The following is a 14,460-nucleotide window of genomic DNA, read 5'->3' as shown; positions in this document are numbered from 1 at the left end:
TTCAAGCCAATGCCTCCACTCCTCAAAAGCCCATTTAATAGCCAGTAATTCCCGGTTACCAACATCGTAGTTGGATTCAGCAGATGAGAATTTCCTGGACATGAAGGCACAAGGATGTAATTCTAGGGAATCCGGATCCTTCTGAGACAGGATAGCCCCTACTCCAACCTCCGAGGCATCGACCTCAACAATGAAAGGCAATTCTGGGTTGGGATGTCTGAGGACAGGGGCTGAGACAAAGGCTTGTTTCAAGGCCTGAAAAGATAACTCCGCATCACGTGACCAGTTGGTAGGATCTGCTCCCTTCTTAGTCAGTGCCACAATGGGAGCAACTAGGTCAGAGAAAGAGTGAATAAATCTTCTATAGTAATTTGCAAACCCTAAAAAGCGCTGAATTGCTTTTAAATTGGTGGGTTGCGCCCAACTAAGGATGGCTTGGAGCTTCTTTGGTTCCATACAGAATCCCCGAGGGGAAATAATGTACCCTAAAAAGGATACCTCCGTGACATGAAATTCACACTTCTCCAGCTTGGCATATAGGTGATTTTCACGTAATTTTTTTAGAACCTGACGCACCTGGGTAACATGTTGTTCTATAGAGTCAGAATATATCAAAATATCATCTAAGTAGACTACAACGAATTTTCCAAGAAATTCACGGAGCACATCGTTAATGAGATCCTGGAAAACTGCCGGAGCGTTGGACAGGCCGAATGGCATAACCAGATACTCATAGTGGCCTGACTGAGTACTGAATGCCGTTTTCCACTCATCCCCTGACTTGATTCTGATGAGGTTATATGCTCCTCTCAGGTCAATTTTAGAAAAAATCACCGCCGAACGTAGCTGATCAAAGAGGACAGAAATCAGCGGCAAAGGGTAAGTATTCTTTACAGAGATTTTATTCAAGGCTCTAAAGTCGATGCAAGGTCTGAGTGATCCATCCTTCTTCTCCACGAAGAAGAAGCCTGCACTTAAAGGGGATTTAGATGGCCTGATAAATCCTTTCCCTAGGCTTTCTTTAACATACTCATTCATGGCCACAGTTTCAGGTCCGGACAATGCATATAACCTTCCCTTAGGCAAAGTGGCACCAGGAATTAACTCAATAGAACAATCATAAGGCCTATGGGGAGGCAGAATATCCGCATTGCCCTTGGAAAATACATCAACAAAATCCTGGTATACCACAGGAATGGGTGCGGGAATGACAGCAGCAATTCTGATGGGAAGCGTAATACATTCCTTATTACAGATGGTACCCCATTGTAAGATCTCCCCCAACTGCCAATCAATGATGGGATTATGAAAGGCCAGCCAAGGGTGACCCAGAACCACAGGAACTGCTGGGCAATGGGTAAGGAAAAACTCAATCTTTTCAGAATGCAGAGCTCCTACCGAAAGTAGAACAGAAGGTGTACAGAGAGAAATAACCCCATTGGACAAGGGACTCCCATCTAAACCATGCATGGTGATACACCTACCCAAGGCTAACTGAGGAATACCTAAGGCCTTGGCCCATGTTAAATCCATAAAGTTCCCTGCAGCTCCACTGTCCACAAAAGCCGAGACCGAAGAACAGAGGCTGCCAAAGGAAACTTTAGCTGGAACCAACAGTGAATTATTTGAGGAGATAAGCTGTAGACCAAAGTGAACCCCCTCACAACTCACTTGGTCGAGGCGTTTCCCGACTTGTTCGGACAACTACGGGCAAAATGTCCCTTACCCCCACAGTATAAACAAAGACCAGAATTTTGCCTTCTGGTTCTTTCTTCTGGAGACAGTCTGGAGAGGCCTATCTGCATGGGCTCCTCTATGTCCACAGGAATGGAAAAAACACAAGGAGTAGACCCGACAGATGCTCCTTTTTCAGCCCTCCGCTCTCTGAGACGACGATCAATCTTAATAGAGAGCTCCATGAGTTTATCGAGAGTCTCAGGAGCGGGATACTGAAGGAGACTGTCTTTTATAGACTCGGATAAGCCGAGGCGAAACTGACTGCGCAAGGCTGGGTCATTCCATCCACAGTCGTTCGACCAACGGCGAAACTCTGTACAATAAATCTCTGCGGGATTCCTACCCTGTCTGAGAGCACGCAACTGACTCTCGGCGGATGCCTCTCTATCAGGGTCGTCATACAAAAGCCCTAAGGACCCCAGAAAGGCGTCTACAGACAATAAGGCTGGATCGTCTGTCTTTAAACCAAAAGCCCAGGTCTGAGGATCCCCCTGTAGCAGAGAAATAATAATTCCTACCCGCTGAGATTCCGTACCTGAGGATACTGGTCTTAAACGAAAATACAATTTACAAGACTCTTTAAAATTAAAAAACTGCTTTCTATCCCCAGAAAAACGGTCAGGCAGATGCATTTTTGGTTCAGGAATGACCCTCGGGGAAGTCCGTATCAGATCTTCCTGTGACCTCACCCGAAGGGACAGATCCTGAACCATCTGAGTAAGCTCTTGGATCTGGCTAACTAAAAGCTGGCCAGGATTTGGCCCAACACCGGTGGAATTCATGAAGCTGACAAATCTCCCAACTGAATAAGGGAAAAAATTAACTCCTGTTAATTTTAAATTTTAGTCTGGCCGGTGTTATAGGTGATTTTCACGTAATTTTTTTAGAACCTGACGCACCTGGGTAACATGTTGTTCTATAGAGTCAGAATATATCAAAATATCATCTAAGTAGACTACAACGAATTTTCCAAGAAATTCACGGAGCACATCGTTAATGAGATCCTGGAAAACTGCCGGAGCGTTGGACAGGCCGAATGGCATAACCAGATACTCATAGTGGCCTGACTGAGTACTGAATGCCGTTTTCCACTCATCCCCTGACTTGATTCTGATGAGGTTATATGCTCCTCTCAGGTCAATTTTAGAAAAAATCACAAATCCTTCAAGTATCATCAAGTGGGGGAGACATGCTGGGACATGTAGTTCTAAAACAAAAACAATATTCTTTTTTTACACACAAAAAGGCTATCAGCCCCCTATCCACCACCCAGGGATGGGGAAGACAGCATCAGGCTTCACCCCTGGCCCTTGGGTGCCTAGGGGGGGCTTAAGTTTAAGGGGTCCCCACACCCCCAGGGTACCCCAACCAGAGGTGACTAGTTGGGGGGGGGTAATGCCACTGCTGCAGTGATCTACATAAATGTGTCCCCGGCTGTGGCATTATCTTGGATAATGGAGCCTGGTTACTGGTTTTAAAAATACGGGGGACCCCTACGTCTTCTGTCCTACATCTTTTGTTGCCCATATTTTTGGAACCAGGGCTGGCCCAAGAGCCCAGTGTTGGTTATCTAAATACAAGGGACCCCAGTCAATTTCCCCCCGGTATTTAAACTACCAGGACCAGCTCAAAGAGCCCGAGGCTAGTTATGCTTAAGAGGGGGGACCCCACGCAATTTTTTTGGGACATTTTTTACTATTCCTAACCCTTTTCCACAGAGAAAGATGCACAGATCTCACTGATCCGTGCATGACTATCTGAACATGCCAGCTAAAAGCAGGTCTATTTGAAAGCTCCTTATTTATGAATCCTAGGCTTTCTCGGCAGTGTTTGGCTATTGTCGGCAGTGAATGATAATACAATTTTTTTGTAAATTAACGAGTTGTATAAAGTTCAACACAGATTCTCTAACGCCGACGATCTACAGTACTGTCTTTCTCAAACAGGTAGTTGCATCAGAATACACTAATTTATATTGACTAGTACTGTACGTCTACTGGTGCTCATTACCGCTGTGTATTTTAGATAGTGAAATGAGTCATTCCTGCAGATTTACTCTGATTTATGTGAAACCTGTGTGCACCCTTCCATTGAATGTATTACTAAGAAAAAAAAAAATTAATGAAGTGATTGGCACTTTGGTAATCGAACCCGGGACTCTCAGCGTGGTAGCCGGGAGCCTTCACCACTTGCTCAACCACATCGCTGCATGGAAGTTACCCAAGTTCAAGTGTAAAAGTAATGCAAGCAGCGATTCCTTCCCATTGGTGTTTGTTTTTGCTGTTAGGGGACTCGGACGCTCATATCTCAAAACACAGTCTTTGTTGCACTGTATTATAAATCAATTAGCTACATTATTCCTTTCACACATTAGTTGTGTCTGCATACACAAGTGTTTTAACACATTTGTTTGCATCTGTATAAACAAATTTTTTCTACTCTCTCCATCTGACCATTGGTCACCATCTGTGTGTGCACTATGCAGTACAGAACTGTATATTAACATTAAAGTCGTCACTGACCATGTGCCAGAGCTTGTACTGTAGATCAATCTGCCGCTATTCAAACTAAAGTACTAGATTAGTGGAGCAAGAGCAAACCAGTGGCAGAGATATGTATTGCATACTCGTGCGTCAACGCGCCTGTCCGTGATTAAACTCAGCAACCTAAGCTTTCGCCTAGGCATGACTAAACCTCCGTCTAGGTGCAGAAACAGCCAAGATAACGGAGGACCCATCTGTACTTTCAGCATTGCACACTCCTGTCCATTGTCACCAATGCACTCTATGCATTTGTAGATATTAATAAATAAATATACCACAACCACACATAAGACAAAAATATGAGTAAAAAGAAGACATTCCACAGTGAATATGAAAAAGGAAAGTGATCTTTTGGTGGGGTGCCACATATTTTCCTGACTGCCCCCCCCCCCATAGGTGCCTCATTTAGAGGTCCATTTATTAACATTATTTTTACTAAAATAAATGTGAAAAGGGGTGTTTTCTGTTTTCACACCCATTTCACATTATTTTAGTATCACCTGAATGTATTAAAGGCCATTTGGAGTAGTTTTCATGAAAAACTACTCCAAACCCTTTGATTCATATTTTTTTAGTAACCACATCGAATTCCCCATACTTATAATAGAAATAAATAAATAAAATACTATGTGGCCAAATTGACTTAAAAAAAAAATATATGGAAAGATACTGCATGTAATTTTGCCATCTCAGGCTGGTGAGTTCACAGGGCAGCACTGTGATAGACAGTCACTTGCCCAGCTTTTTCTGCCCCTGTCGGTGGCGGCAGCGCATGCGCAGCAGGACATCAGGGTATTTTTATGAAAAATACCCTGATGATGCTGTGGAGTGTCATCGCAGGGACAGAGCTTGCTCGCAAGCTGTGTCCCTGCATGTTATAATTGACACATTCCTGCGATGTAATCAATTATTGCAGTGCAAGTTTGGGTGATGTTATCACATGACATCTGCATCCAAGGATGCGGATGGTGACAAATAGGCCCCTTAGTCCTCCCTGCATATATCCTCAATTTTCCCCTTGTCTCTCATTACCCCCTCTAAAGCTCTCGGTCTCAGTCAGTTTATTCCATATAACACTGTGCCCCTTGCAGTACTCACTGACATCATATCTCACCCACTGACCCCCTCCCCCACAGTTCACTCACTGACTGCACAGCCAGAGCTGTAGCGTGTAGCCATAGCACCTGGAGCAAGCTCGTGCCTTGGCTCCCCCCAATTATACATAAACACATCCCCATCACTTTCGTCAGCTACATCCCCCTTCACCTTCCTCAGCCCACAGACCCATCACCATCCTCAGCTCCCAGACCCTCATCTTCCTCTGCCAAAGCCCAATCTTCAGCCTCCATCATCTTCCTAAGCCCTTCACCTTACTCAGCCTCCAACTCCATCACCTTCCTCAGCCCCTAGCTCCATCACCTTCCTCAACTCCCAGTTCCCTCACCTTCCCCATATGCACATTAAGCAAGGTAGCGCTATATACAAGTTATTCCAGGTAGCCCCATATACACATTATGCCAGGTAGCCCCATAGACACTCTACACCAAGTAGCCCTATATACACTAAACTCCAGGTAGCCCCATGTACACTCTACACTAGGTATCCCCATGTACACTTTATGCCAGGTAGCCACATGTACACTTTATGCCAGGTAGCCCCATATACACTCTACACAAAGTAGCCCCATATACACTAAATTCCAGGTAGCCACATGTACACTCTACGCCAGGTAACCCCACATACACTCTATGCCAGGTAGCCCCATGTACACTTTATGACAGGTAGCCCCATGTACACTCTATGAAAGGTAGCCCCATGTACACTCTATGCTAGGTAGCCCCATGTACACTTTACGCCAGATAGCCCCTTGTACACTTTATGCCAGGTAGCCCCATGTACACTCTATGCCAGGTAGCCCCATGTACACTCTACACCAGGTAGCCCATGTACACTTTATGTCAGGTAGCCCCATGTACACTCTATGCCAGGTAGCCCCATGTACACTCTACACCAGGTAGCCCCATGTACACTTTATGTCAGGTAGCCTTATGTACACTCTATGCCAGGTAGCTCCATATACACTAGCCAGGAGAGAGTAAGATTGTGTGTGTCTCACCCTCCCTGCAGCTGCAGGTCCTGCTGCTCCACAATTCACGGGACCTGCCACTCTGCTGCTTGCCCTTCCTGCAGCTCCAGGATCTGCCGCTCCGCTGACCATGCTCCCTGCAGCTCCAGGTCCGGCCGCTCAACTGACCATGCTCTGTGCAGCTCCGGGACCCGCTGCTCTGCTGACCATGCTCCCTGCAGCTCCGGGACCCAAAAGCACCCTCTGGAGGTTTTGGCATCTGCAGCTTGTGCTCCACTGGAACCGCCCTCCCTATGCCCCTGTGCACATCACACACTGGTCTCGCTGTACCAACAATAGTACTCAGCGTTCTCCTCAGAGACACCCTCACTGTCCCCTTACAGCATTCACTTTTTCCTTCACAGTCTACCATGTGTCACCCTTGTCCCTTTCAAAGTTCATCTCACAGCCCTCTTCTTTCCTCTACTATCCACTTCACAGCACCACCCTTCCACAGCCCCTTCTAACAGCCACCCCACAGCACGCTGGCCCCTCAAATTCACCTCACCACTCCCATCAGAGCCTTCACTGTCCTTCCCAAGCACTCCCCACCTTTAATAACTAGCTTACAGACCCCCCTGCCCCTCCAATGCACACCACCTGGCAGTCACCCTCAGAGCTGTAACTAGGTGTGTGCGGATGGGGTATTGCACACAGCGCAGTGTCTCTATGAGCGCACCATCTGCATGAACACTTTGGCCGCCTAAACTGCAGTGCTGCCTGCTGTAGTGTAGTGTATATTAGTAGCGCTGCGCCTGGCTCCTACCCTGCCGGAGGCAGCGCTGCTAATATACAGTGCCTTAATTACAAACACAGCAGGCAGCGCTGGACAGTTTGTGTCTGTGCATGGGCGGAAGTCACAGAGGCCATGTAGTCGGTTGCCGCCGGGAGCCACCAGCAAAGAAGAGGCACATTCTCCATTGCCACCAGCCAGTTACATTCACTGGCCGCCCCCTGACAACCCCGCTGTACACTGTGTGCAGCTTCCACCACAACACTAGTCTGGCCGCACTGCTCCCGAGTCCCGTATCCTGACAATACGGCTGGCCGGCTCCCGCCCCCACACTACTCCGGCAGCCCTGCTCGCACCTCGAAACCCCCGCCGGCTATCGCCTCCTGAAACCCCGGCTGGCCGGCTCCCACATGAAGCAGCAGGTTCAGCAGCGGAGTGGTAGCTACATGTAGAGCTGGTAAGAAGATTGGACTGACAGGGGAGAGTGACGGGGTAGGGAGAGAGTGAATATCTGTGGCTGTGTTTGTATAACTATATATATTGATGAGTGTGTGTATATGTATACATGTGGATGTTTGTGTGTGGCTGTGTGTATGTACATATACAGCATGTGTGTGTGTGTGTGTGTGTGTGTGTGTGTATATATATATATGTGGCTATGAGTGTTTATTTGTGGCTGTGTATATGTGTGTGTGTGTGTGTGTGTGTGTGTGTGTACAGTATATGTTATATGTGAGTGTGTTTGTGTATTTTATATGTGGCTGTGTGCAGGGCCATGCTATCTTATATGTCTCTTCCCTCCCCATGCCTCTTCTCCCCTTCCCTCCCCATGCCTCTTCCCCCCTTCCCTCCCCTCCCCATGCCTCTTCCCCCCTTCCCTCCCCTCCCCATGCCTCTTCCCCCCTTCCCTCCCCTCCCAATGCCTCTTCCCCCCTTCCCTCCCCTCCCCTCCCCATGCCTCTTCCCCCCTTCCCTCCCCTCCCCATGCCTCTTCCACCCCTCCCTCCCCTCCCCATGCCTCTTCCCCCCCTCCCTCCCCTCCCCATGCCTCTTCCCCCCTTCCCTCCCCTCCCCATGCCTCTTCCTCCCTTCCCTCCCCTCCCCATGCCTCTTCCCCCCTTCCCTCCCCTCCCCATGCCTCTTTCCCCCTTCCCTCCCCTCCCCATGCCTCTTCCCCCCCTCCCTCCCCTCCCCATGCCTCTTCCCCCCCTCCCTCCCCTCCCCATTCCTCTTCCCCCCCCTCCCTCCCCTCCCCATGCCTCTTCCTCCCCCTCCCTCCCCTCCCCATGCCTCTCCCCCCCTTCCCCCCCTTCCCTCCCCTCCCCATGCCCCTCCCCCCTCCCCTACCCATGCCCCTCCCCCCTCCCCTCCCCATGCCTCTTCCACCCCTCCCCATGCCTCTTCCCCCCATGCCTCTCCCCCCTACCCATGCCGTAATGTGTAAAAAGGAGGACGCTGTCTACCGTAATGTGTTAAATAGGGGACGCTGTTTGCTGTAATGTGTAAAAAGGGGACACTGTCTGCCATAATGTGTAAATAGGGGGACGCTGTCTGCCGTAATGTGTAAAAAGGGGATACAGTCTGCCGTAATGTGTAAAAAGGAGACGCTGTCTGCCGTAATGTGTAAAAAGGGGATGCTGTCTGCCGTAATGTGTAAAAAAGGGACGCTGTCTGCGTAATGTGTAAAAAGGTGGACGCTGTCGCTGTAATGTGTAAAAAGGGGACGCTGTCTGCCGTAAAGTGTAAAAAGGGGGCGCTGTCTGCCGTAATGTGTAAAAGGGGCTCTACCTGGTGTAGTGGCGCTACTGAGCAGCGTAATTTGAATGATGGAGACTACTATAATATGTAATTTGAATTGGTATTATTGTGTGGCCACACCCCTTCACCATGAAGCCACACCCCTATATTTTTTGCGCGCACTTACGGTGCACACTGCACCTGTTTTGCATAAGGGGGGAGCGCTGATGCCACATCTTGCACACAGCGCTAAAATGTCTAGTTACGGCACTGGTCACCCTCCTTCAATGCCCACGTCAAAGTACCCCTCCATATTTTTCTGTCCAGCTATCACAGAACTCCCCGTTCACTATCAACCCCACACAGCACCCTCCTATAATGTCCATATCACATCACTCCCTAACCCTTTCAATGTCCACCTCACAGCATCTCCCTTCAATGCACTCCCGACTTCAACAACCATCATACATCAACCCCCTACTCAGGCCCCCTCAGTGTCCACCCCACAGCAGTCACTCTGTCCCCACCCAGTCAATAGCAATCTTCCTTTTTCCTCCAATAACCACTCCTCAGCAGCACAAACAAATGTACCTGCTATACTTTTTCCTAGTCTCCTGTGACTGCCCAGCTATTCTTATCCGATGATGGGAAGCTACCCAGCAGTGGTACACAGCAGCCCGATACACATGTGTCATTACACCTGTCATTGAGAGAGGAGCTCAGGGAGGCGGAGCTGCCCTGCACACCTACTCTTATTGTGTTATAGTGCAGAGCGGCCAGGCAGGAAACATTCTCTCTACCTACCTCCTTCCTGCCTCCCACAGCTGGCCATGTGCAAGCAGAGTGTGGCTGCAGTTGGCCTAAGAGCTAAGACAGCAGATGGCACCATGCCCCCCATCCCAGGCCGCCACTGCCTGCATAACACCTATTAAAGTAGATGCCAGTACTTTAATTGATCTGGCTTAATAATATGTTCATTCTTAGACCACAAGAGGTCAATAACAAACAGCCAAGAGAATGGTTTCCCATACTGCAGCCAGACTCACGACGGGTATGTACTATAAGGCTCCTTTTAATGAATTCATGTTTATATTCTGCAAAGAGCAACTTCATGTCCCTCAGTAAAGGGTTTTTTTATTTTTACCTATTGCTCTCCTTCAGGAGAGAAGAGAAGAAGAATCCCTATGGATTTAGGTGATGAATGAAATAGAAACCCAGGGATTTGGGCAAGTTGTTTATTTCAAATGAAAGTGTTTAGCAGTAATGTGTTTAGTAATATTATCTAAGTCTGTTGAAATACATATAACAGGAGACCATGGTGGTCATTCAGATCTGATTGCTGGGCTGCATTTTTTACTGTCATGCAATCAGATTGTCACCGCCTACAGGGGGAGTGTATTTTTGCTGTGCAAGTGTGCGATGCTATGTGTATGCCGAGCTGCTAAAATTCTGTGTGTGCCGTCTCTGCGCAGCCCAGGACTTACTCTTCCAGTGCGATAGAATCAGGCTGATTGGGCCGGAGCTGACGTCAGACACCCTCCCAGAAAATGCTTGGGAATGTCTGCGTTTTCCAGAGCACTCCCAGAAAACGGTCAGTTACCACCCACAAACGGCTTCCTCCTCTCAATCACCTTGCGAACGCCCATGCAAATGGATTTTTCACACCATCCCGTCGTTGACAGACAATCTCCATTGTTGTTGTCCGACGCGCATAGCGGTGCATACGCATGCGCAGTTAGGACCTGATCATCAGCAGCTATCAGATCTGAATTACCCCCAATGGCATGAGCTGTACAACAGATATTTATTTCATCCCAGGATAAATGAGGCCCAGTGTAAAGTATTTGGAATAGGTTACTGAGTACTGACACTGGGGTTACTCTTAATAGATGTTTTGGAAAATATGTTTTCTTACCTGTTACCTTCTAGGCATGTAATATATGGCATTATGTGAGACCAATCAAACGCTCCGGTATGTGTGTTAATCCATTTGTTCAGCTCCATAATACATTGCTCAGAGACTTTCAGCACAAGGATCTGTTTGAAATATCCACTGGCTGTATATAGATGATGGATGAAGGATCCAAAACTGATGTCAATCAAAAGGTCTCCGTTAATGTGACCTGCAGGGAAAGATTCCAGTGATTACAGAGTGTAATATAATATATAGCATCTACAGTACTCTACTATGCATCATTCTGCAATGTCCTGTTACTGGTAGAGGTGTGCGGGTTCAGATATACTATTTTTCTGTCAAATTTATTGCAAGTTTGGATTTATCCATATTTTTCTTATTCGTTATCCAAAACAAGTGAGAACCCGCACATCCCTAGATACAGGTAAGCCACTTCCTCACAACACACCTGTTGCTGCTTCACTGTAATGTATGAGGTATGTAAGTAATTCTCTGATCAGCATTTCCAGTAACTGGAGCAACTTTTCCAGCATAAACACACAGACACTTACAGACCATAGAAATGTCCATCATGTGCCATACTGTAAATTCTTAGAAAACATACACACTTAGATATCACTGATGCCTGGCGTGTGAGTTACCAGTTCCCTCTGCTAGTGTCTATTACAATGCAATGCACCTAGCCTGGGAAAGTCTTCAGTTTGCCAGCTGTTGGGATCCCAGTGCACAGTATACCAGCGCCAAAATCCCATCAGCTGGCATACCAACACATTATCTCCCTCTTGGGGGTCCATGACCCCCTTGGAGGGAGAATAAATAACGTGGCGTGCGTAGTGCATCACCGTGCTCGCAGCGTGGCGAGTGCAGCGAGCCTACAAGGGGCTCATTTGCGCTCACCACGCTCTAGGTATGCCGGCGGTCGGGATTCCATACTACACCCACTAGCCTGTACCAGGAGAGTGTGCTGTTTCATATGATATGCAACACTTGTATAGCTGTGTGCAAATGAGTCTGTATGTGAAGCACAACAGAACTTGGCATGGAAACAAAGTGTTGCTGCTGCATTGTAGCACTTCAAAAACAGATTTAGAAACTCATTACCTGGGCACAGGCTTGTCTGAGGATACTGGCAGAGGCCTGAGCCAGCTGTTGAGAATGATGAATGTTCCTGTCCATAGTGTATGCATAGTGTTCCTCATTAATTTTTTTAGAGGTGCATGGCCAAACATCCAGGATTTTGACACCCCCCCAGTATCTTCCGGGCCCCACATATGTTTTGCCAGCCCTTCCCATCTCAGCTCTATGGGAATCATGCAGCTTTAGGGGCACTAAAACTGTACACCCTGTACCTATTTCTTTACCAAACTCAGCAAACTCTCCTCCTAGTCCTTCTTTCCCACACTCACTGTTTACCCCATCTGTGTCACCCTGGTCTGTCTGCCCCTCCCATTTAGAATGTAAGCTCTCATGAGCAGGGCCCTCTACCCTCATGTGATTTTCCTTCTTTTACTTAAACTATCTTCTACTCCGTACTCCCTAGCGATGGTACAGTCCCACATCCTGCTCTGGTAGCATCATGGTGACCCTGTTTCTGCCACTTCCCTGACTTCAAGCTCTCAGGGGGGACCCAGATGGTGTAACCAGAAATTACATCCGACAAGGGAACCAGCTGGTGAGTTACAGTAGCTTGCACATGGGCTGGTGGCTACACATAGGTGAGGAGATCCTGCATCATATCTTGGGGTCTGGTGCTGAGCAGCAAGGGATCCTGTGACCCTGACATTAGAACTGGGATTATCATGGCTGCCAGGGATCCTCCCACGCAACTGTAAGACCCCTCTGTTTGCAGTGCACTCTATCCTTTATAAAGTGTGGTAGGGAGGAGGAATGATATTAATTTTATGTCAGAAAGGGGGGGTGCCAAATTGCTGCCTTGCCCTGGGTGACAAAAATCCTAGTTTTGGCCCTGGTCAATCCCACCTACTTTTTAGTTGGTCTTGTCTGAGGCCATTTCAAGTGCTCAATTTGCCCTTCTAGTCCTTGTCACCTGACAGTGTGATTACACAGGGTTCTTCAATCCTCACTCAATACACTGTAACTACAGTATGTAAGTGGGCAGATCTAATGATATAATGCATACAGATGGAGCCTCGCTCATCTATCCATCTCTGGCATTTGGCGTATGGCATTACTGGTGAGTGTAATACTAGTGATCATCCACCAGATTTTGCTTTTAAAAATCACTGTTGCGCATGCATGAGGTGTCCAATAAAATACTATAGTGCAAGATTCACCATTGTGCATGTGAGAGGCCTCCATTGAAATACACTATAGTGTAAGAACTACTTTACTGTACAGTACTGTATGTTATATAGACATGTCAGTGGACAGATATAATGATGTAATGTATATTCCTAACACTCAATGGCAATCAGTATGTACTGTACACAGTCATGTTCCGTCATCAAAGAAAGAGTCATAGGCATTGCATTTAGCAAATTAAAAAGTAATTCTTCACTATAACAACTGCATAGAAATATATAATCTTATCTTCATCATAAAGTATCATTATTACTATTTATTTATATAGTCAGAGCATTTTATACAGCGCTGTACAGAGAATATATTTGTCATGCACATTAGTCCCTGCCCCATTCGAGAGAACAGTCTTAATTCACTAACACACAATGTACATGCAATCACTCACACTAGGGTAAGTTGGTCAGTATAGTATACATACTGTCAGCATAATATACATACCCTCACTGAATGCACGGTGTAAACATTCCATTGGAAATTTAATTGAATCGGCTCCAAAAGCCATGTCTGGTTTGTTAGAAAAAAATGTTTCCAGATGTTCTCTAGAATCAACGCCATGTACAGGATAGAATTTATGGGCGCTGGAATCCATCTTGTATTACTGTGTCACAGGCTGTCTGCCGCTCACGTCTATTAATTTACTGGCTCAGGAATTCTGTTTATATACACTAGGATCCAGTTATTTATATTCATCAGTAACCAGGATATCAGTGTTATCACATGATGGTTTATCAGCCTCATGAGCTGTCATGGGAATGCAGGTGACAGTGTGATCATCTCCTAAAGCAGAATAAATCATTATACTAATTATTTTTCAAAAAGGAATTGTAGATAGAAACAAAATGCGCTTTGAGAGGTAAAAGCTGCCCACAACTAGAGATGAGCGCCTGAAATTTTTCGGGTTTTGTGTTTTGGTTTTGGGTTCGGTTCCGCGGCCGTGTTTTGGGTTCGAACGCGTTTTGGCAAAACCTCACCGAATTTTTTTTGTCGGATTCGGGTGTGTTTTGGATTCGGGTGTTTTTTTCCAAAAACACTAAAAAACAGCTTAAATCATAGAATTTGGGGGTCATTTTGATCCCAAAGTATTATTAACCTCAAAAACCATAATTTACACTCACTTTCAGTCTATTCTGAATACCTCACACCTCACAATATTATTTTTAGTCCTAAAATTTGCACCGAGGTCGCTGTGTGAGTAAGATAAGCGACCCTAGTGGCCGACACAAACACCGGGCCCATCTAGGAGTGGCACTGCAGTGTCACGCAGGATGTCCCTTCCAAAAAACCCTCCCCAAACAGCACATGACGCAAAGAAAAAAAGAGGCGCAATGAGGTAGCTGTGTGAGTAAGA

General features: G+C 46.8%; 1 protein-coding gene across 1 annotated transcript in view; it reads right to left on the bottom strand.

The window, feature by feature from the left end:
• Positions 1-13,701, bottom strand: part of LOC134965674 (nicotinamide N-methyltransferase-like) — a 63,667-nt gene extending 49,966 nt beyond the window's left edge. The window contains exons 1-2 of the mRNA XM_063941998.1: positions 13,551-13,701; positions 10,791-10,998 (exon numbers count right to left, since the gene is read on the bottom strand). Coding sequence (XP_063798068.1) covers positions 10,791-10,998; positions 13,551-13,701 — 359 coding nt within the window. The remainder of the gene's footprint in view (positions 1-10,790; positions 10,999-13,550) is intronic.
• Positions 13,702-14,460: the final 759 nt, after the last annotated feature.

Source organism: Pseudophryne corroboree, chromosome 10 (assembly GCF_028390025.1).
Source record: "Pseudophryne corroboree isolate aPseCor3 chromosome 10, aPseCor3.hap2, whole genome shotgun sequence".
Classification (NCBI taxonomy): Eukaryota; Metazoa; Chordata; class Amphibia; order Anura; family Myobatrachidae; genus Pseudophryne; species Pseudophryne corroboree.
Note: the sequence above shows the minus strand (reverse complement) of the source record. Positions and strands in the feature narration are given on the sequence as shown.